This window comes from Petaurus breviceps, unplaced genomic scaffold, assembly GCF_028583685.1.
Source record: "Petaurus breviceps papuanus isolate PSGF00001 unplaced genomic scaffold, PetGlider_PUasm1.0 77, whole genome shotgun sequence".
NCBI classification, from domain to species: Eukaryota; Metazoa; Chordata; class Mammalia; order Diprotodontia; family Petauridae; genus Petaurus; species Petaurus breviceps.
Window position 1 is genome coordinate 22,543,141 of NW_027186492.1, and position 26,198 is coordinate 22,569,338.

Sequence of the window (26,198 nt, forward strand, 5' to 3'; positions counted from 1 at the left end):
TCTGTTAAGTCCCTACCATTTTTTGTCTTTTATTGTGCCTAATTTTGCATAAAATTTTCCCTTTATATCTCTAATTTTCTTGAAGAGATCTCTTGTCTTCCCCATTCTATTATTTTCTTCTACTTGTTTGCATTGATCATTTAAGGAAACCTCCTTTTCCCTTATGGAAAAGATAGCAATTGAGTTGAGATCTGAAGGGAGATGAAGATTCTGAGAGGCACAGAAGAAAAGAGAGTGCATTAAATGTGTAGAGGAAGATGCTCTATACATATATTATTATCTGGAATTCTGCATTCAGTTGGCTGTATCTTTTGCTTTCTCCTTTAACTTTTACTTTCCTTCTTTGCTCAGTTATTTGTAAAGTTTCATCAGACAGCCATTTTGCTTTCTTGCTCTTCTTTTTCTTTTGGGATGTTTTTGCTGTTGCCTCCTGTACAGTACTGTAAATAGTACATGAAGTAAATATTTACAGTATTATAAATACTTTACCTTTCCTTAGGTACTCTCTCCAATAGATCTAATCTCTGAAATCAATTCACTTCCACTTCATAGTCATAGGGGATGCTATTTAGGTCATACCTATAAGTTCTGGTGGTTTTCCCTACATTCTTCAATTTAAGTCTGAATTTTGCAATAAAAGTTCATGATTTGAGCCACATCCAGCTCTAAGTCTTGTTTAACTGACTATTGAACTTCACCTTGCTTGCAAAGTATATAATCAATCTGAGTTTTACATTGACCATCTAGTGGAGTAGAGAAAGCACTATACCAAGCTCTCACAGTATTTCCCTTCAAATAACTTTAAAACAACATCTCAAATTAAATTATGTAGTGCCATGGCCAACAACAGAGTTGGGTAAGGCATTTTTCTAGCTCAAGACAACTTAGAAGGTCAGAAGGAAAGGTCTATGACAATGGGATACAGACTGACCCAGAGCACATGTAACAGAAAAAAGAGTAGTGAGTCTTGAAGGCAGCTGCAACAGTGGTGGCAACAGCTTCAAGAACTCAAATACCAGAGACAGTAAGGGGGTAAAAAGGGGATTCCAACAGATCCCTCTACTAGTACTAGGTACAGGATCAAGTGCAGTTTGGCAACTCAAATGCACATACCCAGTTCCAGATCACAATTTCAAAGTGTAGAGGAACACGTGTGATTACAAGGGAGCAGGGGTCCTGGTCCTATTTCCAGGAAGTAGAGGAGTACTAGTCCTTGTGGCTGCAAGAGAGCAAGTGTCCTACGTGAATAAGGACCAGAACACAGACCAAAAGCATAGTGATTACACTTCCCTCCAAATCACACCACCTTGGAAGCACCAAGATCTTACAAACCTCCAAGACTGTCTGTGAAAAAAATATCCTGAAAAAGTTTGAAAATGCTCACTCTCCTGGGTCACCAGAGACCAACTTTAACATAAAATTCAAAGTCAAAAAATAGATTGGAAAAATGAGAGGAAAAAAAGAACTTGATCATTAAAAACATACTATGGTGACAGGGAAAATCAAGACACAAACTCAGAAGAACATAATGACATGAAAACAGAAAGAAACAAAGTCTCATGGAAAAATGCAATTTGGATATAAGCCCAAAGAGAATTTATGGAAGAACTTTTTAAAAAGGCCAAAAAAATATTTTTTTAAATCAATACCAACAAAAATTTAAAAACAAAATGATTGGTAGAGGGAAAATTTAGCAGAGGAATGACAGTGATGTTAGCAAATAAAGAATAGCTTGGCAAAAGAGATACAAAAATATGGAAGAAAACTTGGTAAAAAGTAGAATGGACTTAATACTAAAAGAAATATAAAATTTCAATAAAGAAAAGGACTCCCTAAAAGGCAGAACTCATCAAAGGATAAAAGAGGTACAAAACTTCACTATGATATTAACTAACTCCTTAAAAAGTAGAACTGGACAAATTGAAGAAGAGGTACAAAAGCTCACTGAAGGAGGTAATTCCTAAAATTTAGAATTGGGTGATTGGAAGCTATTGACTCTATGGGACATCAAGAAAAAATATAACAAAGTTAAAAGATGAAAAAAATAGAGGAAAATGTGAAACCTCTGATTGGAAAAATAACTGACCTCAAAAATTGATCAAGGAGAAATAATTCAAAAACCATGGGACTGCCTGAAAGCCATTATCAAAAAATAGCTTAGAAATCATATTTCAATAAATTATAAAGGAAAAATTCCCTGATTTCTTAGAACAAAAGAACAAAATAGAAAATGAAAGAATCAACCCATAAACTCCTGAAAGAGATCCAAAAATAAAAACTCCCAGGAATATTGTGGTCAAATTCAAGAACTACTAGGTCAAGGAGAAAATACTAGAATCAGTCAGAAAGAAATCATTCAAATACCATGGAACCACAATGAGGATCACATGAGATTTAGCAGCTACCATGTTAAAAGAGTAGAGGACTTGGTATATAATATTCCAGAAGGCAAAGGAGCTAGGATTACAACCAAGAATAATCTATGCCCAACAAAACTGAGTATAGTTCTTTAGGGAGGGGGGGGCAGAATTGAAAAGGGTAAACAGAAGAAAATAGGACAAAGAAAAATACACAGTCAGTAATCATAACTGTGAATGCAAATGGGATGAACTGACATAGAACATATTAGAAAGAAGAATCCAACTATATACAGTTAACAAGATTTCTATTTGAAACAGAAAGATACACACAGAATTAAAACAAGGGAAGCTGGAGGAGAACCTATTATGCTTCACTTGAAATAAAAAAGACAGGCATAACAATCATGCTTTCAGATAAATCAAAAGAAAAAATAAAATTATTTAAAAATAACAGGAAAAAATATATTTTGCTGAAAGGTGCCATAGACAATGAAGTAATATCAATATTAAACATATATGTACCAAATGGAAGAGTATCTAAATTCTCAAAGAAATAACTAAATGAGTTTACAGGAGTGAACTATACTAGTGGGGAATCTCAACTTTCCTTTCTCTATAAGAAGAACTACATGAATCTAACCACACACCAAGAATAATTAATTAAGAAGATCAAAAGAATTTTTTAAAAATTAGATATGATAGATCTTTGGAGAAAAATGAGTAGGCATAGAAAGGAATATATACCTTTTTCTCAACTGTACATGGCACCTTCACAAAAAGTGGTCATGTATTAAGGGATAAAACTCAGAAACAAATGCAAAAAAGCAGAAACATTAAATAAATCCTTTTTAGACCATGATGTAATAAAAATACATTCAATAAATGACCCTGGAAATGCAGACAAAAATTAACTAGAAATTAGATAATCTAATACTAAAGAATTAGTGGATCAAAGAACAAATAATATAATCAATAATTTCATTAAAAATAATGACAATGGGGTGGCTAGGTGGTGCAGTGAATAAAGCACCAGCCCTGGAGTCAGGAGGACCTGAATCCAAATCCAGCCTCAGACACTTAACTCTTACTAGCTGTGTGACCTTGGGCAAGTCACTTAACCCCAAGTGTCCAGACTTCCCCTCTCCAAAAAGCAAAATAAAAAACCTAAAAATAATAACAACAATGGGACAACATAGCAAAATTTAAGGGAGGCAGTCAATTTAGTACTTAAGGGAAATTTTATCTTTAAACACTTACATCAATAGAAAAGAGAAAGAGCATATCAAATGCATATCAATGAATTTAGCAGTCAACTAAAAAAACTACAAAAAGGACAAATTAAAATCCTTAGACATCAAAATACAAATCCTAAAAACTCATAGAAGAAATTAATAAAATTGAAAGCAAAAAAAAAATGAACTTATCAATAGCCATATTAAAAAGTACTCCAAATCACTAGTAGAGAAATGTAAATTAAAACATCTCTGAAGTATCATATCACACCAATCAGATTGGTTAAGTTGATGAAAAAGGATAATGACAAATGCTGGAATAGCTAAGGGTAAACAGGTTCTTTAATGAAATGCTGGTGAGGCTGGGAACTGGTTCAATCATTTTGGAAAGCAATTTGAGATTATGCCCAATTGGGGAAAGAAATGAGAGTCATGTAAGAGAATCCATGAAAAAACAGACAAAAGTTTAGAAAAAAGAAAACAACTCCTTAAAAAGTATAATTGGCCAAACATAAATGAAGAACAAAAATCCACTGAAGAAAACAACTTCTTAAAAAGTAGAATTGGCCAAATGGAAAAGGAGACACAAAAACTAAATGAAGGAAATAATTACTTAAAAATTAGAATTGTGCAAGAGGAAGCTAATAACTCTATGATATATTAAGAATCAATCAAACAAAATGAAAAAAAAATGGAAGAAAATGTAAAAAGCCTCATTGGGGGAAAAAAAAACTGACCTAAAATAGATCCAGAAGACATAATATAAGAATTATTGAACTACTTGAAAGTCATGATTAAAAAAAAATTCTGACCACCAATTTTTTTTTCAACAAATTAGTAAGGTAAACTGTTCTGATATTCTAGAGTCAGAGAACAAAAGGGTAATTGAAAGAATCAACTGACAACCTCCTGAAATAGATCCTGAAATGAAAACTCCTAGGAATATAGAAGTCAAATTCTACAGCCCCTATGTCAAGGAGAAAATGCTACAAGCACCTGGAAGGGAAAAAAATTCCAATATTAAGGAGTCATAGTCAGGATTACACAGGATTTACCAGCTTCTACATTAAAAATACGAGGCCCTATAATATGATTTCAGAGAAGATTACAACCAAGAATTAACTGCCCAGAAAAAATTGAACATAATCATTGAAGGGGAAAAATAGAAATTCTATGTAATGGGACACTTTCCTGATGAAAAGAATATAGTTGAACATAAACTCAAATTTCAAATACAAGATTCAAGAAAAGCATTAAAAAGTAAAAAAGGAAAGAAAAAAATCATGTTATTCAATAAGGTTAAATTGTTTACATCACTACATGGAAAGATGATACTTGGAACTCTTTTTTTTTTAAAGCAATCGGAGTTAAGTAACTTGCTCAAGGTTACACGTCCAGTTATTTCTGGGTGTGGTGCTAAGTATCTGAGCCCAGATTTGATCCCCAGGTCATCCCAACACTGGGGCCAGTGCTCTTACTTGTTGAGCCACCTGGCCACCCCTTGGAACTCTTAAGAACTGTATCTCCATTAGGACAGTCAGAAGGAGGATACATAGACAGGAGTTGGGGAGAGGGGAGTATGTATAAGTTGACTTTGATGGGGTGACACAACAAAATTAAAGGGTGAAAAAGAGAATTGTACTGGGAGAAGAGGAAAGGAAGAGGCATAATGAGGTAAATAATATCACATTAAGAGGCATGAGTTATTAAAGTAGAGATGCAAAAGTAGAGGAGGAAAGGAGAGCAGAGTGAACATTGTTTGAATCTTATTGTCATTGGATGTGGCTCAAAGAGGGTTCTCTTCCACAATCATTTGGATATAGAAATCTATCTTGCCTGATAGGGAAGCAGGAGAGGAGGGGTACAAGAAAAGGGGAGAGAGCTGATAGGAGGGTTGGGTGAGAGAGGTGGTAGTCAGAAGTAAAACAATACTGAGAAGAGACAGGGTGAAAGGAGAGAGAGAAATACACACACACATATGTGGATAAAAACCAGAATTCTATAATAATGTTGTTTACAAGACACACATTTGAAGCAAAAAGACACACATGAACTCAAGATAAAAAGTTGAATTATAATCTATTATGCTTCAGCTGAAAATTTAAAAAAAGCAGTAGTCATGAGCTAGACAAAGAAAAAGCAAAAATAGAGACAATTTAAAAAGACAAGGAAAGAAACTACATCTTGCTAAAAGGTAGCATAGACAATGAATCAATACCAAACATACATGCACCAAATGGTAAAGCATCCACATTTGTAAAGAAGTTAAATGAGTTACAGGAGGAAATAGAGAGTAAAACTATACTAGTGGTACACCTCAATCTTCTCCACTCAAAACTAGGTAAATTTAATCACAAAATAATCAAGAAATAAGTTAAAGACGTCAATAGAATTTTAGAAAAGTTAGATATCATAAACCTCTGGAGAAAATTGAATAGAGACAGACAGAAAGCAATATACAATTTTCTTAGTGGTACATGGCACCTACACAAAAAAAAGACCATGTATTAGGGTATAACAACTTTACAATCAAATACAGAAAGGCAAAAATATGAAATGTATCCTTTTCAGATCATGATTCAATAAAAATTGTATTTAATAAAGTGCCACAAAAAGATAGATTAAAAATTAATTGAAAATTAAATCATCTAATCCTAAAGAATGAATGAGTCAAAGAACAAATCATAGAAAGATTCAACAATTTCATCAAAAAGAATGATAATAATGAGACAATATGCCAAATTTAGGGGATGTGTCAAAATGGTAGTTTTTTATGTCTCTAATTGCTTACATTCAATAAAATAGAAAGAGCAGATCAATGAATTGGACATGTAAATAAAAAAACTGGAAAAAGAATTCATTAAAATCACCAAGAAAACAGCACGTTGGAAATTCTGAAAATCAAAGGCGAGATTAATAAAACTGAAAGAAAACCACTGAGCTAATAAATAAAACTGAGAGCTAGCTTTACAAGAAAAAAAAATAAAGTAGATAAACCATTGGTTGATAATGATTTTTTTTAAAAAAAGAAAGAAGAAAACCAAATTACTTGTATCAAAAATGAAAAGTATGAATTCATCACCAATGAAGAGAAAATTAAAGCAACAATTAGGAGCTATCTTGCTCAACTGTCTGCCAATAAATCAGATAATCGGAGCAAAATTGACGAATATCTATGAAAATATAAATTGATCGGATAAACAGAAGAGGTAATTTTTAAATAAACTCATTTTACAAAGCAAAACAAATATTGAATAAGCCATCAATGCCCTAAGAATAAGAATAAGAATAAGCCCTAAGAAAAAATTCCTGGGGCCAGATGGATTTACTAGTGAATTCTACCAAACTTTTAAAGAACAATAATTCCAATACTATTTGGGAAAAGAGGCAAAGACTGAGTCTTACCATATCCCTTTATGATACAAATATGGTACTGCTACCTAAACCAGGAAGAGCCAAAAGAAAGACAGAAAACTATAAACCAATTTCTCTAATAAGAGTTGAAGCAAAAAAAATTAATATTGGCAAGAAGATTACAGCAATTAGATTATAAGAATCTTAGAAGATGAACAGGTGGAATTTATATGAGGATTTCAGGGTTGGTTCAGTATTAGGAAAATTTATCAACATAATTAAGCATTTTGATAACAAAACCAATAGAAATCATATGATTTTCTCAACAGATGCACAAAAAGCTTTTGACAAAATACAACACCCATTCCTATTAAAAGCAATAGAGCACATAGGAATAAATGGAGCTTTCCATAAAATGAAAAGTAGCATCTATCTAAAATCATCAGCAAACATTATCTGTAATGGGGATGGTAGAAGCTTTCCCAATAAGATCAAAGGTGAAGCAATGATACACATTATTACCTCATTATTTCATATTGCACTAGAAATTTTAGAAGGAATAGCAGTAATAGAAGGAAAACAAATGAAAGAAATTCAAATAGGTGATGAAGAAACAAAACTATAACTCTTTGTATATGGTATGATAGTATACTTAGAATTCTAAAGAATCAATTAAAAAACTCCTTGAAAGAATTAACAACTTTAGCAAAGTTGCAAGATATAAAATAAATCCACATACATCATCAGCATTTCAATATATTACCAACAAAGTCCAGCAGTAAGAGACAGAAAAAGAAATTCCATTTAAAATAAATGTAGACAGAATAAAATACTTAGGAATCTACCTGCCAAGACAAACCCAGGAATTATAGGAACATAATTACAAAACACTTTTCACACAAATCAAGTCAGATCTAAACGACTGAAAAAATATCATGTGCTATGGGGCAGGTCAAACCAATATAATAAAAATAGCAATTCTACATAAAAAAATGTTAATAAAATTCATTTGGAAGAACAAAAGGTCAAGATCATTAAAGATATTAAGGAAAAAATACAAAGGAAAATGACTTAGCCATACCAGATATCAAACTATACTATAAAGCAAGAATCATCAAACTATCTGGTGCTGGCTAAGAGTGGTAAATCAGTAAAATAGATGCACAAGGAATGGCATAAGTACACAAGACACAGTATTAAATGACCATAGTAATCTCATGTTTGATAACTCGAAAGGCCTCAGCTTCTGGGATAAAATATCACTATTTCATAAAAATTGCTAGGAAAAATGGAAAACTAGAAAACTGCTAAAGCATGGCAAAAACTAATTATAGATCAGTATCTTACACTATAAACTAGGCAAGGTCAAAATGGAAATATGATTTAGATATAAAGGGTAATACCATACACAAATTAGGAGAGCATGAAATAGTCTACCTGTCAGATTCATGGAGACAGTACGACTTTATGATCAAACAAGAGATAGAGAATATTACAGCATATAAAAGAGATTGTTTTGATCATATTAAATTTAAAGGGTTTTGCACAAACAGAACCAATGCAACCAATATTAGAAGGAAAGCAGAACACTGGAAATAATTATTACAGGAAATGTCTCTGATAAAGCCCTAATTTCTCAAATATATAGAAAAGTGAGTTAAATTTATAAGAATACAAGCCATTCCCCAATTGATACATGACCAAAAAATATGAACAGAAAATTTCCAGATCAAAAAATTGAAGCTATATATAGTCATGTGAAAAAAAAATGCTCTCAATCACTATTGATTAGAAAAATGCAAATTAAAACACTCTGAGGTACCACCTCACAACTACCAGATTGGTTAACATTATATAAAAGGAAAATGATAAATGTTGGAGAGGACATGGAAAAATTGGAACACTAATGCATTGTTGGTAGAGTTGTATACTGATCCAACCATTCTGGAGAGCAATTTGGAACTATGCCCAAAGGGCAATCAAACTGTATATACCCTTTGATTCAGCAATTCCACTACTCAGAGTGTATCCCAAAGAGATCATAGAAAAGGAAAAAGTACCTGCTACGTACAAAACAATATTTATAGCATTTCTTTTTGTTCTGACAAAGAGTTGGAAATTGAGGGGATGCCCATCAAATGAGGAATGGTTGAACAAGTTGGGGTATAATAATAGAATATGATTGTGCTATAAGAAATCATGAGCAGGTAAATTTCAAAAAAATCTGGAAAGACATGAACTGAGTGAAGTGAGCAGAACCAGGAGAAGGTTGTTCATAGTAAAAGCCACATTGTGCAATGATCAACTATGATTGACTTAGCTCTTGTAAGCAATACAACAATTCCAAGAGACTCATGATAGAAAAACTGCTATCCACATCCAGAAAAAGAACTGATGGAGTCTGAATGCAGATCCAAGTACACTATTTTCACTTGACTTTTTCCCATTTTTTCCTTTTGTTTTGTTCTTTCACAACAAGACTAATATGGAAATATGTTTTACATGATGGTACATGTATAACATATCAAATTGCTTATCACCTTGGGGTAAGGAGGGAGAGGGAGGATAAAAATTGGGAACTCAAAAGTTTATTTGAAAAAAAAATCTTAAAAATTGTCTTTACATGTAATTGGAAAAAATAAAAGTACTATTAAAAAAATAAACTATTCCCCAAAAACTATCATTTGACCCAGAAATACCACTACTAGGGCTATACACCAAAAGAAATCAAACAAAAAGGGAACAAATGTCTGATACATTGCAAAAGTTCAAAAACATATCCAATGTCCACTAATAACATATGCAAAAGTCCACACCTGTGAACCTCCCACATTCACAAACAGAGGTTGGCAGTGTACTCTCACAACTTTTAGCTCAAGTCCTGTATGAGCTTTATATTTTTTGTTATATTTACTTTTGATTTTTTAATGGTTGTGTGGTTATTCTTTCCAGTTACATCCTTGTAGTTGTTATGTATGTTGTTTTCTTGTTCCTATTTACATCACTCTGTCAATTCATATAGATCTTTTCATGCTTTTCTGCATCCATAATTCACATCTTTTTTTACAGCACAGTAAAATCCTATTGAATTAATGTCCCACAATTCCTTTGCCCATTCCCCAACTGATGGGCATTGATTTGTTTCAAATTCCTAGCTATCAAATAAAGTGCCACTATGTGTCTTTCAAAGTTTATAGGGACTTACTTCTTATAAATGGCTTTATTTTCTTGCCCGTCAACAAAGTCTCTGATTCAAAGGATATGGACATTTTAATCATTTTATTTACATAAATCCAAATTTCTTTCCAAAATGATTATGCCATTTCACAGATCCATCAACAATCCTTCCACAACTTCTCCAAAACAGACTGTTGCCATTTTTGTCACTTTTGTCAATTTGCAAGGTATGAGGTAATACTGAAGGGTTGTTTTGATTTTTATTTCTCTTGATATTTGGAGCACTCCTTTATGTAGTTCTGAATACTTTGTGGTACCTCCTTTGAGAACTATTTGTTCAGAATATTTGATCATTAATTTATTGGGAAATGACATACACACATACATACACATGTATGTATGTATGCATGTAAATGTGTGTATGTGAGACAGATAGAATTTCTATATCTTGGACACCAAACTGATCAGACAAAAAATTGTTACAAAGATTTTTTTTCCCCATTTAACCATTTCCTTTCTTTCCTAGGTGCCTTAATTTGTGCAGAGGCATTTCAGTTTCAAGTAATCAAAGTTATTTTTTTATCTTTACTAATTATGTTTATCTTTTGTTTGCTTAAAAATATATCTCCTACTCATAAATATGATCTGCTTCTCTCCTAATTTTTTATACTATGGTCTTTAATATTAACATCACAAATCTATTTATTATGGAATATGATGTAAGTTGTTGATCTAAGTCTAGCTTCTGCCAGACTACTTTCCAGTCTTCACAGTAGTTTTTAATCAAATAAGGAATTTTTCCTAGGTAATTTATGTTCTCCACTTTATCAAACACTATTATTGAGCTCTATGATTTCTGAATCTCCCTTGTTCCTCTTTTCTCATTGCTCTGTCTTTCTATTCCATAATCAATACAGATAGTTTTGAAAACTTCTATTTTATAATACAGTGTGAAGTCTGGAAGTACCATCCCATCACCTCATCTCAAATTTTAAAAAAAAATATTTTCATAAAGGGTCCTTTCTTAAGTATACTTTTCATGATAATGTGGTCAGTAAAAGCATGTTTAATACTTCTGAATGGAATAAAAGTGAAAACTTGTCAGGTAACATTCCAGAAATATGAACAGAATTATAGTAAAGTACCAAAGACTTAGTAGCCTGGGCTGGGAGCCTGGGATCCTTACCTTATTTCCCTGATCATAAGTTGAAATTTTTGCTAAGCTTAGCTAAGCATAGGAGGGGAAGCACAGACCCTGCAAATTTAACCACAGGCCCAAATGTCCTAGACTTGTTTCCACTGACCACCATCTGACCTGTACAGATATAAACTTAGAAATCCTTTTGCAGAATTCCAGGTAGGTCACCATGTCCTAAAATTCCCAAGATTCATAAAATATTGTCTACTTTCATATACTATATATATATATATATATATATATATTGTTAGAATGTTTATTTTCTGCTTTCATATCTAAGTTGATACTGATTATGTATTTTGTCTGTTTTCATGTCTGCTAGACATGTACTTTCTGCTTTGTGATATTACTGACTTTTCATCTGCAAATGCCAGCAGATTTTTGCAATTAAGATTGTGTGCCTCAGTTCCTAATTAATGGGAACAGGATAGAACAAGGGAGGGGTGAAAGGGGTGGTATTTTGGGTATATAACCAAGCTTTGCATTTTGTATTTTGCCTCTCTTACTAGACTGCCTCCAGTAGCAAGACCGACCACCCTTCTTGCAAGAAGAAATAATTAAATAAATCCTTCCTGTCTCTACTTGGAAATATCTCTGCTTCTTTTATTTTGGGCAAGGGTTGTCTTGTCCCACACACTTCTGTTTTCCTGTATTTTTATGCTCTGAAGTATGATTTTTTTATAAAAATGCCATGCAACAAAGACTGAATACAAGGGACCCATAAGGACACAGTATTTATTTTTTATATAGGTAAAATGGGTGTCTAAAATTGTTATCCTTAATTGGGTAGTTTATAAGAAAGATTGGGGTAAACCTGAGAATGATATGAATTTTAAAAGTAAAACCATTTAGGAACAGCTTAAAAGAGTAATTATTTGAGGTGCAAAAGGGAGAATTGTTACAGAGGTATCAGATGGGGAGGAGGGCTGGTAGTTCTGGTAACCTACTTTCATCAAGAATGGGTTCAAGAGGGAACTATATATATATATATATTTAGAAGAGCATAATAGACTTCTAAATTCAGAGGAAATAAAATGTTAGGGGCATAGGGAGCAGGGAGAGGACAAGGGAGGAATCTTTAGAGGGGAGGGTGGGAGAATGGTAAATAGGAGTATAGATGGGTGTTTAGATTTATGGGAATGGGAGGATGAGGAGTGATCCTTGGAGGGAGGTAGGCACGACATAGGAGGGCAAGGTAGTGGATACAAGTAAAGTAGAGGAGGCAGAAGGGATAGGAAGCAAGAAATAAAATCATACATAAAAAAATGTTCAGGAGTAGAATAGGTTTGGGAAAGCATATGTCTGTATATGTGTATGTATATAGCTATAGAGAAACATATCCATACTTTATTGTGACCTTCTGGGTGGGAAGTTGGATGCAGGGGGAAAAAAAGAACAAAGTAAAAAAGTGCACAGAAGAGAACAAAAGAAAATTCACAAGGAAACAAAGATGGACAATTCACAACACGAGTATTATTTATCACATAGGCTTTCGTGAAATGAAAATTTATTGTTACATATTTTGAATCCTCTCACATTCTGCTATGCACATGACATACTTTTGTTTCTTTCTAACTTTATATTTAAGTTTCAATATTTAAGTTTATGATATGTTTTTCTTTTTTTTATTCTCTATTTGTGTTCTGGCATTTGAGTTTAACATAAAATTTTGAGAAAAAAAAATGCCATGCAATCCTGAGAGAAGTATGATTCTTTCTAGTTTTATTAACTACTCATCAGAGAGCTAGGATATCTAAATTTTCTAAAATTCAATCCAGGTCTTTGACTACTTGCTTGTTTATGATGTAGTTAGATTTATCTAGAGTTTAAGTAAAGGGGCTCATTGAAGTCTCCTCACAATTATAGCTTTATTGTCTATTTGTTTCTATAATTTTATGAATTTTTTCCTATTAGCATTTGGATACTATGCCATTTAGTTCATAAATATTTAGTACTGATGTTACTTCATTGTCTATGATGCCTTTAAGTATACCGTAGTTTCCCTGTTATCTCTTTTAATGTATTTAATTTTGTAGCAGGATGAAGGAAGCAGAACCAGGAGAACAATTTATACAGTGAGCACAAAAAGGTGCTATAGTGAATTTGCTTAAGTTCCACATACACATAGAGTGATGGTATTCTCTCAGGCTCTGATGGAAACATCCCAAGGCCCTTAACCCAAGAGTCCTAGAAATGAAGTCCTAGTACCCACTAGATGACAACTTCTCCTTCAAATCTGACCTTTGTAACTGTCAATGAAGATAATAATCCCTGTGGGGAGAGGGCAGATATCCCCAACAACTGTAGACCAACTATAACTCAAAGGGCAGGCAAGCCAGCCTGGCTGAAGCAGTGAGGCATTCTGACGGTGAGATAGTAGGTAAGATGCCACAATGAAGCACATTTTCTCTGATCAAGATAACAGTTTATTAATACATGACACATATAACTGTTTATTAAAGTGGGTCAAGATCAGCTTCCTCAATTAGGATATCAACTGCAAAGAGATGGGGGGGGAACCCTCTTTATTGAGACACAGGAAAGGAGGAGTTCTGGATGGTTGAAGAATGTCACTATTTGCTACAGCTGGGAAAGGTGGGTTGACCTTTAAAAGGGTGTGATGACAACTTCAAGACAATTAAGGAATGTTGATTGCTTTATTGGCCTCAGCTGCATCTAGTAATTTTTGGCTAGAAAATCAGAACCACTGCAATCAGGACCACCTAATTAGTATTCCCCTTGGAGGAAATCAAACCAACCCTAATTTAACTTTCCCGTGGGGAAGGGCTCAGTCTAAACTGATTTCTGTTTATAGGTAAACAAAACAGAAGTCTCCTGGGATAAGTGAAAGGCAATGAAAGTGTTATTTAACCTTGCCTTTAATTTGGACTGGGAGAGACCACATCTATAGCTTAACTGAGAAATGGGTTTAGACAAAATGGGGAATAGGGTCAATTACAGAGCAGAATCAATTATTAAGTGATACAGCATAATTTTAATTTCTTCATTGGCATGTGTTTGACAAATCAAACCACCATTACCACCTCCCCTGAGAGCCCAGGGGAAATAACCCAGGGCCCAAAGCCCAACCATTATAAAAATAGCAGTACCCCTGAGACCACCAAACTTGCTTCTAACATGGTCCCACAGTCATCACTGAGAAGGTACTCACTTTTCTCACCAACATCAAGTACTTACCAACTGGCACCAATAAGCAGTTAAGTTCGGGAAGTCTAAGCATGGCAATGCTTCCCATATTACCAATCCTGATTTCAACCTAGGCCAACTATGACTTTGGGAAGCATTCCCTTAGAGATTTACCTGCTTCTGCAGGTACTGAAGCCACTGCCTCCTCAACAATCACAGCCTGGCCCACAGCCTGGCAAGTGAAGACCCAAAAATAATAATAAAGTTTTTAACAATTAAATCCTTGGCATTACCAAATGATACAAAATCTAAAAACACATATGAATATCAGTGGAAATTAAAATGAAGAAGATATTTTACCATCTGCTTTGGCCAAATCATCTTAAAGACCATAGAACATTTCAACTTTATGTGGCTGGAACCTATTTATATTGTCCCCCTCTATAAAATGTAAGTTCCTTTTGAACAGGGATTGTTTCCACTTTTTTATTTGTATTTCCAGAATGTAGAACAGTGCTGTGTGCAAAGTAAGCATTTACTAAATTAGTTTTTATTCATCCAATAATTTTAAGAAATCCTGAATTAGTTATTGATTTTGAGTATGTGTGTACATGGATTGGTGTATGTTAGGTAGTAAAAGTCTGTATGGAATGACAAAAATATATCCTCAATTTGGTGTTATTGTCATTCACAGTTTTTGCTTTTTATAGAAGCTGCAGCAACAAAGTAAGGGATTATGAAGGTTCTGTTAGAGTCTGAAATCCCAACTGACAAGGATAGAATGTGGGTGACATTTCTCTATAATCCCAGACCCTACCAAGCACTTCAGGGATGAAAATTCAGACTAAGAGAACACAATTCTGATGTGTTCTATCCTGGGAACAGTTTGCTCCCACATGTGTAGAGGTTCTTGGGAATACTGACACATTGTAAGGGTTGGGAGTACCCAAATAATAGCTCTGATTTTTTTATTTTTTTCAGTGAGCCTTCCAGAAGTACCCACAAATTGACTCAAGGGGAAGGACTGAAGTGGAAAAGACACATACATATTCATTAGCACGAGAAAATTTCATGAATACCTACCTGATTTCCAAAAACATACAAAAAATGAGTCCGAGGATGGAAAACCATTCCAACAACAGTATGAAAATCCTCAGGGAAAACGAAAAGTGGATTTCTCAGAGTCACCAATGGATATTTATTTTTTAATTTTCTCACAAGAGTAAAAGAATTTTCCTAAGAAACAAAACAAAAAAGGAAAAATCATGGAGATTTTTCTACCATTTTGATTCGTCCCCCATTTCATTCCCTAGAGAATATCTCACCATGCCATGGAGGTTATCCTGGGTTCTTAAAAAGCTATGGTGGCAGAGTATAACCTCTAGCAAGTCCTATCAATTTTGAACGTTTTAAATATTGCTACTCTGTTCATTCAAGAACACACCTAAATGTAGTGAGGCTCATCTATGTGTGTAAGATTGATCATTAGGTCAGAAGTTGTTTTTCTTCAGCTACACAATTCATGAAATCATTTCCTTAGACACAGAGAGCTTATAATCCATGATGGTATAAGCATATTTCTTTAAAATTGTTTAACAGGGGAGCAGAGCCAAGACAGCAGAGTGAAACCAGAATTTTTCCTAAGCTCTCCCAACACACCCCTTCCACAACAACCTAAGAACACACCAAACCAAATTCTGAGAGAAAAATCCAAGAATGATGAAAAAGCTGAAAATCCATATGAAAGCATTCAATAAACAGAAAGCATTGAAAGCATAGATTAAAAATTGATTGGAAACTAAATAACCTAATCCTAAAGATTGTGTGGGATAAAGAACAAATCAGAGAAATAGTCAATAATTTCATTAAAGATAATGACAGCAATAAGACAACATACAGAGATTCACAAAAGGAAAATGGACAAATTTGATTACATTAAATTAAAAAGTTTTTGCACAAACAAAGTCGTTGCTAAAATTAGAAGAAAAGCAGGAAATGTGAAAAGTTGCACCATTTCTTTGGTAAAGGTCTCATTTCTCAAATATGTAAGAAATTGAACCAAATTTATTAGAATGAGTCATTCACCAATTGATAGTAGCCAAGGAATTTAAACAGGCAGTTTTCAGAGGAAAAATATCAAAGCTATTAAGAACCATATGAAAAATGTTCTAAATCATTAATAAGTAGAGAAATTAAAATGACTGAGTTACCACCTCATACATATCATATTGGCTAAGATGACAGATGCTTTTGCATTGTATTGCTGAAGAAGACTTTTTAGAGTCCCTTGGACAGCAAGGAGGTCAAATCAGGCAATATTTCAAGAAATTAATTCAGATTATTCAATAAACCAAATACTGAAGCTAAAGCTGAACTACTTTGGCCACTCAATAACAAGATGAGACTGTCTGGAAAATAATTCTGATGTTGGGAAAGACTGAAGGTAAAAGGAAAAGGAACAGAAGATGGATGAGATGTAGTATTATGATAGTTTCCATGATAATATCATGGAAACATTAAAAACCTAAACTTAGACTTCAAGAGACTGTGGAGTATAAAAGGGTCTGGTGTGCTACAGTCCACGGAGTTACAGAGTTGGACATGACTGAATGACAACAACAACAAATGCTGGAAAGAGTGAAGGAAAATTGTATTGATTCAATGTCAGCAAAGCTGTAAACTAGACCAATGATTTGGGAGAACAATTTGGAAATATTTTCCCAAAGCTATGAAACTGCATATACCCTTTGACCCAGCAATAACATTGTGAAGACTATACCCTGAAAACATCAAAGAAAAAGGAAAAAGATCCATATGTAAAAATTATCCATAACATCTCTTTTTATAATGGCAAAGAATTGGAAACCCATGGGACACCCATGAATTGGGAAATGACTGAAGAAGTTAAGGTACATGAATGTGATGGGATACTATTGTGCTATAAGAAATGGTGAAATGGAGCGTTTTCAGAAAAACCTGTGTCAACTGTTGAAAACTGAAGTGAGAGCAAGGAGAACAATTTATATAGAAAAAGCAATACTGTAAAAAATAATTAACTGGAAATCTAGCAACTCTGATTACTACAATTATCAACCACAATTTCCAAAAGACTCATGATGAAAAATGCTATCCACCTCCAGAGAGAGGACTGATGGGCTCAGAATGCCAATTGAAACATATTATTTTTCTCTTTCATTCTTTTTCTTGTGTGCTTTTTTTTTCAGAACATGATTGATAATAGAAATATATTTTGCACAATTTCATACATGTAATGAGTTTTATAATTCTTGCTATCTCATTAGGTGAGGGAAGGATGAAAGGGAGAGAGAATTTGAAACTAAAAATAAATATAAAATGGAATTTTTAAAAATTTAAAAATTTTAAGAATAAAATTAACATTCCAAGGAAAGTATACTAAGCTTAAGATGGGGAAATGTCAAGTTTTGACCAATGTACCCTGCATTTGTTGCTCTCTATTAGGTCATGATTTATTTTACCTATACCTAACCCCAAAATACAATGAAAAATTTCACGAGATTGCACATCTTATTTTTATTTCCACTACCACCACCATTCAAATACAATACATTAGGACAAGAAATGGTTGTCTATATCAATATATCAAAATAATCACAATATAAAAATAAACTTCTGAATCTGAAATGTTGCTTTTAAATCTCTTTCCTGTTGCCAATTAATTTGTATTATTTTGATTAGGCTAAGATAAGAAGGTTTTTTTTTTTTAAGCAATAGGGGTTAAGTAACTTGCTCAAGGTTACACGGCCAGGTGTTTCTGTGTGGGTGCTAAGTGTCTGAGCCCGGGATTTGATCTCCAGGTCTTCTCAACACTGGAGCCGGTGCTCTTACTCGCTGTGCTACCTGGCCGCCCCAAGATAAGAAGGTTTTGATGCTAACTATGACCATAAAATTATAGAAGTCCTTTCTAAGTGGTCTTTATAGGACATAAGTTAATCTAGTTCAGTGGGATTCAAACTTTGATACCCTTGGTACAACAATATAGTGCTTTGACATTTTATCTTCCCACCTTTAATAATAACTCAGTAGACTAAACTCTGATCCTCCAGAATAATCCTAATAATTGGATTTTTTTTCCTGAACTGCCCTAATCTTTGTATGACACTTTTATAAGTGCCTAAAAAGAGAAATGATGATCACTGTGAGACAGCATAGGTTTAACAAGAACAAATTATTCCAGATTATACCCATTTACTTTTTTGACTAAGTTGCAATATCAGAGGAATAGCAGAGGCAAAAAATATTTTAATTTCATGAAGTCTTTTGATAGTTTTCCATGTACTTATGGACAAGACAAGAGAGTTCTGGACTGATTTATAGCATATTCAGATAGATTTGGCACTGGCAAGTTTCCCAGCACTTAACACAGTATCTGGCACATTATTGTTCAGTTGCTCAGTTTTGTCTGACTCTTTGTGATTCCATAGAATGTCCATGACGTTTTCTTGACAAAGATATTGAAGTGGTTTACCATTTCCTTCTCCAGTATTTCCCCATTTTACAGAGGTAGAATTGAGGCAAATGGTATAAATTAAGTGATTGGCCAGTGTCACATAGCTAGTAAGTGTCTGAGACCAGAGTTTAACTCAGATCTTCCAGACTCCAGGCCCAGTGCTCTATCCACTGCACCCCTTGACTGCCTGGCACATAGTAGGTACACAATAAATGTTTATTGATTGAATGACTAGAATGGCATAATAATATATAGATATGATGAGAAATATAAGGTACATACAAAGACAAAAATAATTAGATAGTAACATGATGATCATGATGATCATATACTTTCATATTTTATGGATTGATTTCATCAATGAAAATATCTACCCAAAGTTTCAGGTATATGGTGATCAGGTAGACAGTAAGTTGTTATGGCCATTTTATCTCTGCCTGACTACCTTCTGAATATGAGTCACTAAATTTAGCTATGATTCTCCTTGAATGGCACAATACAATTTGTCCCTATGCCCCTTGCTAACTTGGCAATGCCTACTCAAGCATGTGCTCTGCTGTCATACATAGCTTTTGAGGTGGCAGGGTCAGTGCCATGTCATAATGAGGGACAAGTGGAATTTATGTGAAGGGACAAGAATAATAATACTACAGAAAATAATAATACTACTGAAAATACCCCTGTGGTATTCCTCCAATAAACCAAACTCAAATCAGACCACTGTTACAGACAAAGCCCATCATTACCCTACCTAGTCATAACATACATAGATTCAGAAAAAACTTAAGAACATTTTTAATTTATGTCACCATCCCAAGTCATTATCACTCCAAGCTATATGGAATATAAAGTATTTCAGGTACAGAGACTTGGCAAAGGAGATCAAAATCATGGAGGAATGAGTTGTTGTCTTATTTTCTAAAAGAGTTGTACTGAAGATCCTTTCAATAACTCTACAGGGGAAATAAGTTTATATTATAATGTTTCTTTTCAATTACAAAAAGTTGTTATTTTACCCACCCATGCAACAATCCATAGAATGTTAAATATTAAAGAATAGCAAGATAATGACTTGGCTCCAGATGATTTCTATATGACCCTACTGGGGGGAGAAGGAGTAAGAAGGAGATTGATATTGCAGTGGTGAAGAGATTGAAAAGAGAACTTTTTTATGGATTTTTAAAATTTGTTTATTTTTAGTTTTCAACTTTCATTTCCACAAGATTTTGAGTTGCAAATTTCCTCCCCTTCTTTCCCCTACCCCCACCCCAAAATAGCGACCCTACTGAATACTCTTTCCCCCAATATGTTCTCTCTTATATCCTCCTGATCCCCCCTGTAATGTTCTAGTAGGGCAAAATGGATTTCTATACTCCAGTGCCTGTATATCTTATTTCCCAGCTGCATGTGAAAAACTATTTTTTTTTAACATTTGTTTTTAAAATTTTGATTTCCTGATTCTTTCCCTTCTTCTTTCCTCACCTACCCCCACTGGGAAGATAAGCAATTCAATATAGGTTGTACATGTGCAGTTACACAAAACATTTCTATAGTAGATATATTGTGAAAGACTAACTATATTTCCCTCCATCCTATCCTGCCCCTCCCCCCCATTTAATTCTATTTTCTCTTTTGACCCGGTCCCAAAAAAGAGGACTTTTGCAGGATAATAATAATTAATAATTTTGTTGTTAAGTCATGTCTGACTCTTCATACCCCATTTATGGTTTTCTTGGCAAATATAGTGGAGTGGTTTGCTATTTCCTTCTCCAGCTCATTTTACAGAGGAGGAAATTGAGGCAAACAGGGTTAAGTGACTTGCTCACAGTGAGTCTTCCTGATTCCAGGCCCAGCACTCTATCCACTTTACTACCTAGCTATATAACAATAATAATTAATTGATTTGCATTAAACAGGATTTCCCTCATAGTAAAACTGATCTGAGACAGATGGTATAAATATTATTATTCCTTTTTTACAGATGAGGAAACTGTAACTCAAAAAAGTGAAGTGCTTGTCTATGATCACAAAGTGAAGAAGTAAAACTAATGGAATTTAAACCTTGATATTAGGTTTAATAAAAACTATATTGGTACAACAATATAGTACTTCAAGTTTTACAAAATATTTTCTTGTTTTTATTTTTTTGGAGGGTGTAGGGCAGGGTATTTGGGGTTAAGTGACTTGCCCAAGGTCATATGGCTAGCAAGTGTTAAGTGTCTGAGGTTGGATTTGAACTCAGGTCCTCCTGACTCCAGGGCTGGTGCTCTACTCACTGCACCACCTAGCTGCCCCTACAAAATATTTTCTTTACAAAAACTCTATGAGGCAGGTATTAAAAATGTGTTGTTCTCATTTTAAAGATGAGAAGTTTAACTTCAGAGAAGTAATGTGACTTTTGTGAGGTCACACATCCTTCAAATGATAGAAACATTACTCAAACTCATTCTGGCTATAATTACTGCATTCTTTCCACCATGTTATCACAAAGATGGATTAATGGTTTAATGAATGTAAGTTTCTAGTAAAATGTCTAAGGGGACTTTTCCTGATCTTTTTCTTTTCAACATTTTCATTAATGATTTGGATAAAAGAATACATAGCACGCTTACTAAGCTGCAAATGACAGAAAGCTGGGCGCAATAGCCAATATGTCAGATGATAAAGTGAGAATCCAAAAGAAATCTCAAAAATAAATTAATTGACTTGTATGAAATCTTATAGGGATAAAGAAAAAAAGTCCTGAATTTGGCTTTTGAAAAATCAGCTGACTACAACAATGTAAATGGAAAGAACAACCACAATATAATCAAAAGTGAATTTACAGTATTACAAAGGAAAAGCATGGCCTCTAAGAAGAGACATGAGAAGACACTCCATTCCTTTGCATAAGGGAGAGGAGTATGGATATGACACGAAGTATATATTTTCAGACTTTTGCAATTGATCTTCAGTCCAACAGCTGAAGACCTGCACAACTTTAGCTTGGGGAAAAAGAAAATTTAATTGGGAGATATCACTATCTTAAAGTATTTTAGATTTGTGAGGTTGAACTAGATTTGTTTTCTTGGCCTTAAGAACAACAAAAATTGGACCAATGTGTAGAAATTCCAAGGAGGCAGGTTAAGGTATGACCTAAGAAAAAACTTCCTAACAGCTAGAACACCCAAAATGTCAATGGTCTGCCTAAGAATGCAACTTTGGCAAGGATGATCTTTTGTTCGGTCATTTCAGTCATGTCTGACTCTTTGTGACCCTTGTTGGGGTTTTCTTGGCAAAGACCCTGGAATCTTTGACCATTTCCTTCTCTGGTTCATTTTACAGGTAAGAAAACTGAGGCAAACAGGGTTAAGTGACTTTCCCAGGGACACACAGTTAGTAAATGTCTAAAGCCAGATTTGAACTCAAGAAGAGGAGTCTTACTGACTTCAGGCCCAGCATCCACTATACCCCAATCCACTATACCAACTAACTGCCCTAAGCATGATATAACTTGATACAATTGTAAGAAAGGGTTGGATTAGATGGTTTCAGGTACTTTCTAATACTAAATTTCTGATTCTAGGTGGAAAATATCTAAAAATACATTGTGTGGGGGATTATTTATCTTAATTATGCAATTGAAATTTTGCAACTGCAATTCAACTATATAATATTGCCATGAAGCTTAAACTTAAACTTGGAAATGATTTTGTGAATTTTAATTGCAAAGAGATTTGCCCAGAAAAAGAAAAAAGAAATCACCTTGAGGTTACAGAACATACCTTTCTAGAATAAAGGTAGATAGCACTGTTCATTTCCTCGTCAATAAGAAATGACACCAGTTTGGCCCGAAATCTTTTGTTTCTTCTGACTTTGGGCATGCAAGAAACCCATTGTTTAAATGGAACAGTACTAAAAAAACAAGTATCTGCCTACCAATATAAAAAGGAAATAAAAATTAAACATACATTTCCTATAAGATGTCCCATCATCAGCCTTATTAGCCTGTGAAATATATACTGTACTTATTAGCCTGTGAATAAACTATAAACTGTAGTTTGATCCTGAAAACATGGGTTATTACTAAACCTATTTGCAGATGGGAAGCAAATCCAAAGAGTGGTGCAGATAATTTCTCTCAATAATGGAAAGCTATTTAGTATTTTATTAATATCTTGACAATCTAATTATTGCATCTTGACACATTCTTTTTTTATTCTTTTTAAATTAAATTTGTGTTTATTTTTAGTTTACATCATTAATTTCCACAAGGTTTTGAGTTACAAATTTTCTCCCCATCTTTTCCCTACCCACCACCCCAAAACAGCGATCCCAATGTATACCTCCTCCCTCAATCTGCTCTCTCCTATATCCTCGCCCATCCCCCCTCCAACTTTCTGGTAGGGCAAGATGGATCTCCATACCCTAGTGCCTGTATATCTTATTTCCCAGTTGCATGTAAAAATAATAATAATAATAATCTTTTAAACATTTTATTTTAAAACTTTGAATTAAAGATCCTTTCTTTCCCTTCTATCCTCGTCACCCACCCTTACTGGGAAGATAAGCAATTCAATATAGGTTATACACATGTAGCTATGCAAAACATTTTCATAGTGGATATATTGTGAAAGGCTTGACTATATTTCCCTCCATCCTATCCCACCCCCACTTGTTCTATTCTCTACTTTGACCCTGTACCTTTTCAAAAGTGTGCGCTTCTAACTACCCTCCCTCCCAACCTGTCCTCCCCCCCATCATCCCCATCCCCCCTACTCTCCTGTAGGTGAGATACCTCATTTAGTGTGCATGTCATTCCCTCCCTAAGCCAAATTCAATGAGAGTAAGGTTGACCCATTCCCTTTTGCCTTTCTGTCCTTCCCCTCCATTGTAACAGTTTTCCCTTGCCTCTTCTGTATGAGACAATTTACCCCGTTCTGATCTTGACACATTCTTAACCTGATTAGGGAAAATTTTTTCATAATTAGGAACAAAGAATGTTAAGCTTTCCATTCAGGGAAGCTGAAATTTTTCTCAGTTGTGGATTGTCTGCTTTTTAAAAAGCATTCACAATCAATTTTCTTACCTTCTTTTAAGGCAACAATTTACCTGACTCATGGTCCTACTTTTTTCAAAGGTGATAGCAAGGTAATCATCTGGAAAGCAGGAAATGACAAATTATAGGTTCTACATTTCTAAAGGCTATATGGTTCAAGTAGTTAATACATTTGGGGTTATACTTTTTAAGCATCAAAACTATCTTCCAATATTTACTCATTAATGGATATTATTCCAGATTTTAGAAGATTCTTCCTAGTAGCTCAAGCACAGTACTACATCATTATTATGAACAATTATATTTTTTAGATTATAATGTATATATAAGTGTATTTGATAGAAACTTACCTTCAAAGTCTTCTTGGTTAGCTAAACATCGTTCATTATACCATAGTTTTGCCTTAGTATAATCTTCCTATTAAAAACAAAAATAGAAAATATCTAGCATCTATACTGTAGATTTAAGAAAGGAAACTGACAAAATTATTAAAAATCCTCCAAAGATTTATTGAAGAATTGGGGTGGAAGGAGACAAAAATATACACAGAAAAGGAAAAGGTATAGAATCTAGAAAAGATGAAATAAAAAGCTAGAGGTGAAAGAAGGTAAATAAAGTAAAAGATGAAATTACTAAGACAGGTTTGGGAATGGCCCATGGCTACACAACATTTTCTTGAGGCAACTAACATCTGCTGCTATTCCATGACTAACAAATTGGCTAAAAAAATATATTTTGTTCCTTATTTCTTTAAAGTGTGGGCACCCCATCACACTCCTCAAATGCACCTTTATTGGCCCCAGGACCAGTTTGACATTAGTATCACTTCAAGATTCAATTAAAAACTCCTTGAGAACAGTGTGTAAAGTAACATTATTTTTTGGCCTTTTGAAGGGCAATTGGGGTTAAGTAACTTGCCCAAGGTTACATGGTAAAGTAACATTTTTTAGCTCAACCATGAATAATAATTACTTGCATTTCTATTACTTCTTGATGTTCTTCACAACAGCCCTTTTAGATAGGGAGTGTGATTATTATATTTATTTTACACATGAGGAAAAAAAGAATCTGAGAAAGGTTGGGTAGCTTGCCCATGGTCTCACAAGCTAATTAGTGTCATAGCCAAGCCAAGTACATGTCCTTCTGTCCTATGCCTCTTTGATTCCATACAACAAAAGTAATTGTTCCCTATCTTGGGTACTAATAGCCCTTTGTAGGACACATAGCATTATAGCCTCTTGTATGGGAGCTAAGGTATATTTGAGAAAGGACTGTATTTAAAGTTAGAAGATCTGGATTCACGTCATGGCTCCACCACTTACTAATTGTATAATTGTAGGCATATCACTTAAACATCTTGCAGCATTAGTTTCTTCATTTGTATAATGGAGAAAATATTATCCTAGCCTCCTATATAACAGACTTGTTTAGATCAAATTATATAATTTTATATATAAATTATACAATATATATGACCATACATTATATATTCCTATAATATATAATATACTTACTTATATAAATATATATATTACATGTGTGCATATATATACATGTATAATTTTAGAGACAAAATATACACAGAGAAGATAACATGTTGAGTCTCCATATATAATACATACATCACATATATGTGTGTGTATGTATTTCTAGTTGTGGTTATATATCTTTTTAGTTTATCTTTGTAACCATCACAATGCTTCCCCTAGTTTACCACAACTGTCTGTTGACTGAGTAAATAAATGATGAATGACCTTTTGATCTCCAAATGAAATTATTAAAGGTCACTAATGGAGGACATTGAACTTATTTTTAAAAATGAGCAAAAATACTTTCTTGGATGGTGTGGACCCCTTGGTTAAAGGGGAAAAAAAAACTAATTTTCAGTGAATTCCTGGACACTAGTCATTTGATAATTATGCTGTGAGAAGTGGATGGTGGGGTGGTGAGCATGTGATGTCATCCTCTATTATTAGGTGATTGCTATGTTACAACTAAAAGTAATTTGGACTATACTTGGAAGGATGCTTTTGAGTCTGATTTCTATCACTTACGATAACTATTACACTGGATAAGTCACTTAACCTCTCTGAATCTCAGTATTCTCATCTATGAAATGAGTATGACAATATTTACCCTGCCTATGCATCTCATACATTTGAGTAAAGTGCTTTGTAAATATGAAGTATTATATGCAAGGGAA

General features: G+C 33.9%; 1 protein-coding gene across 1 annotated transcript in view; it reads right to left on the reverse strand.

Annotated features, from left to right (window-relative positions):
• Positions 1 to 26,198, reverse strand: part of LOC138175288 (cation channel sperm-associated auxiliary subunit beta-like) — a 214,697-nt gene that overhangs the window by 150,843 nt on the left and 37,656 nt on the right. The window contains exons 6-9 of the mRNA XM_069105681.1: positions 24,346 to 24,412; positions 24,049 to 24,095; positions 22,722 to 22,871; positions 15,552 to 15,704 (exon numbers count right to left, since the gene is read on the reverse strand). Of these exons, the coding sequence (XP_068961782.1) occupies positions 15,552 to 15,704; positions 22,722 to 22,871; positions 24,049 to 24,095; positions 24,346 to 24,412 (417 nt within the window). The remainder of the gene's footprint in view (positions 1 to 15,551; positions 15,705 to 22,721; positions 22,872 to 24,048; positions 24,096 to 24,345; positions 24,413 to 26,198) is intronic.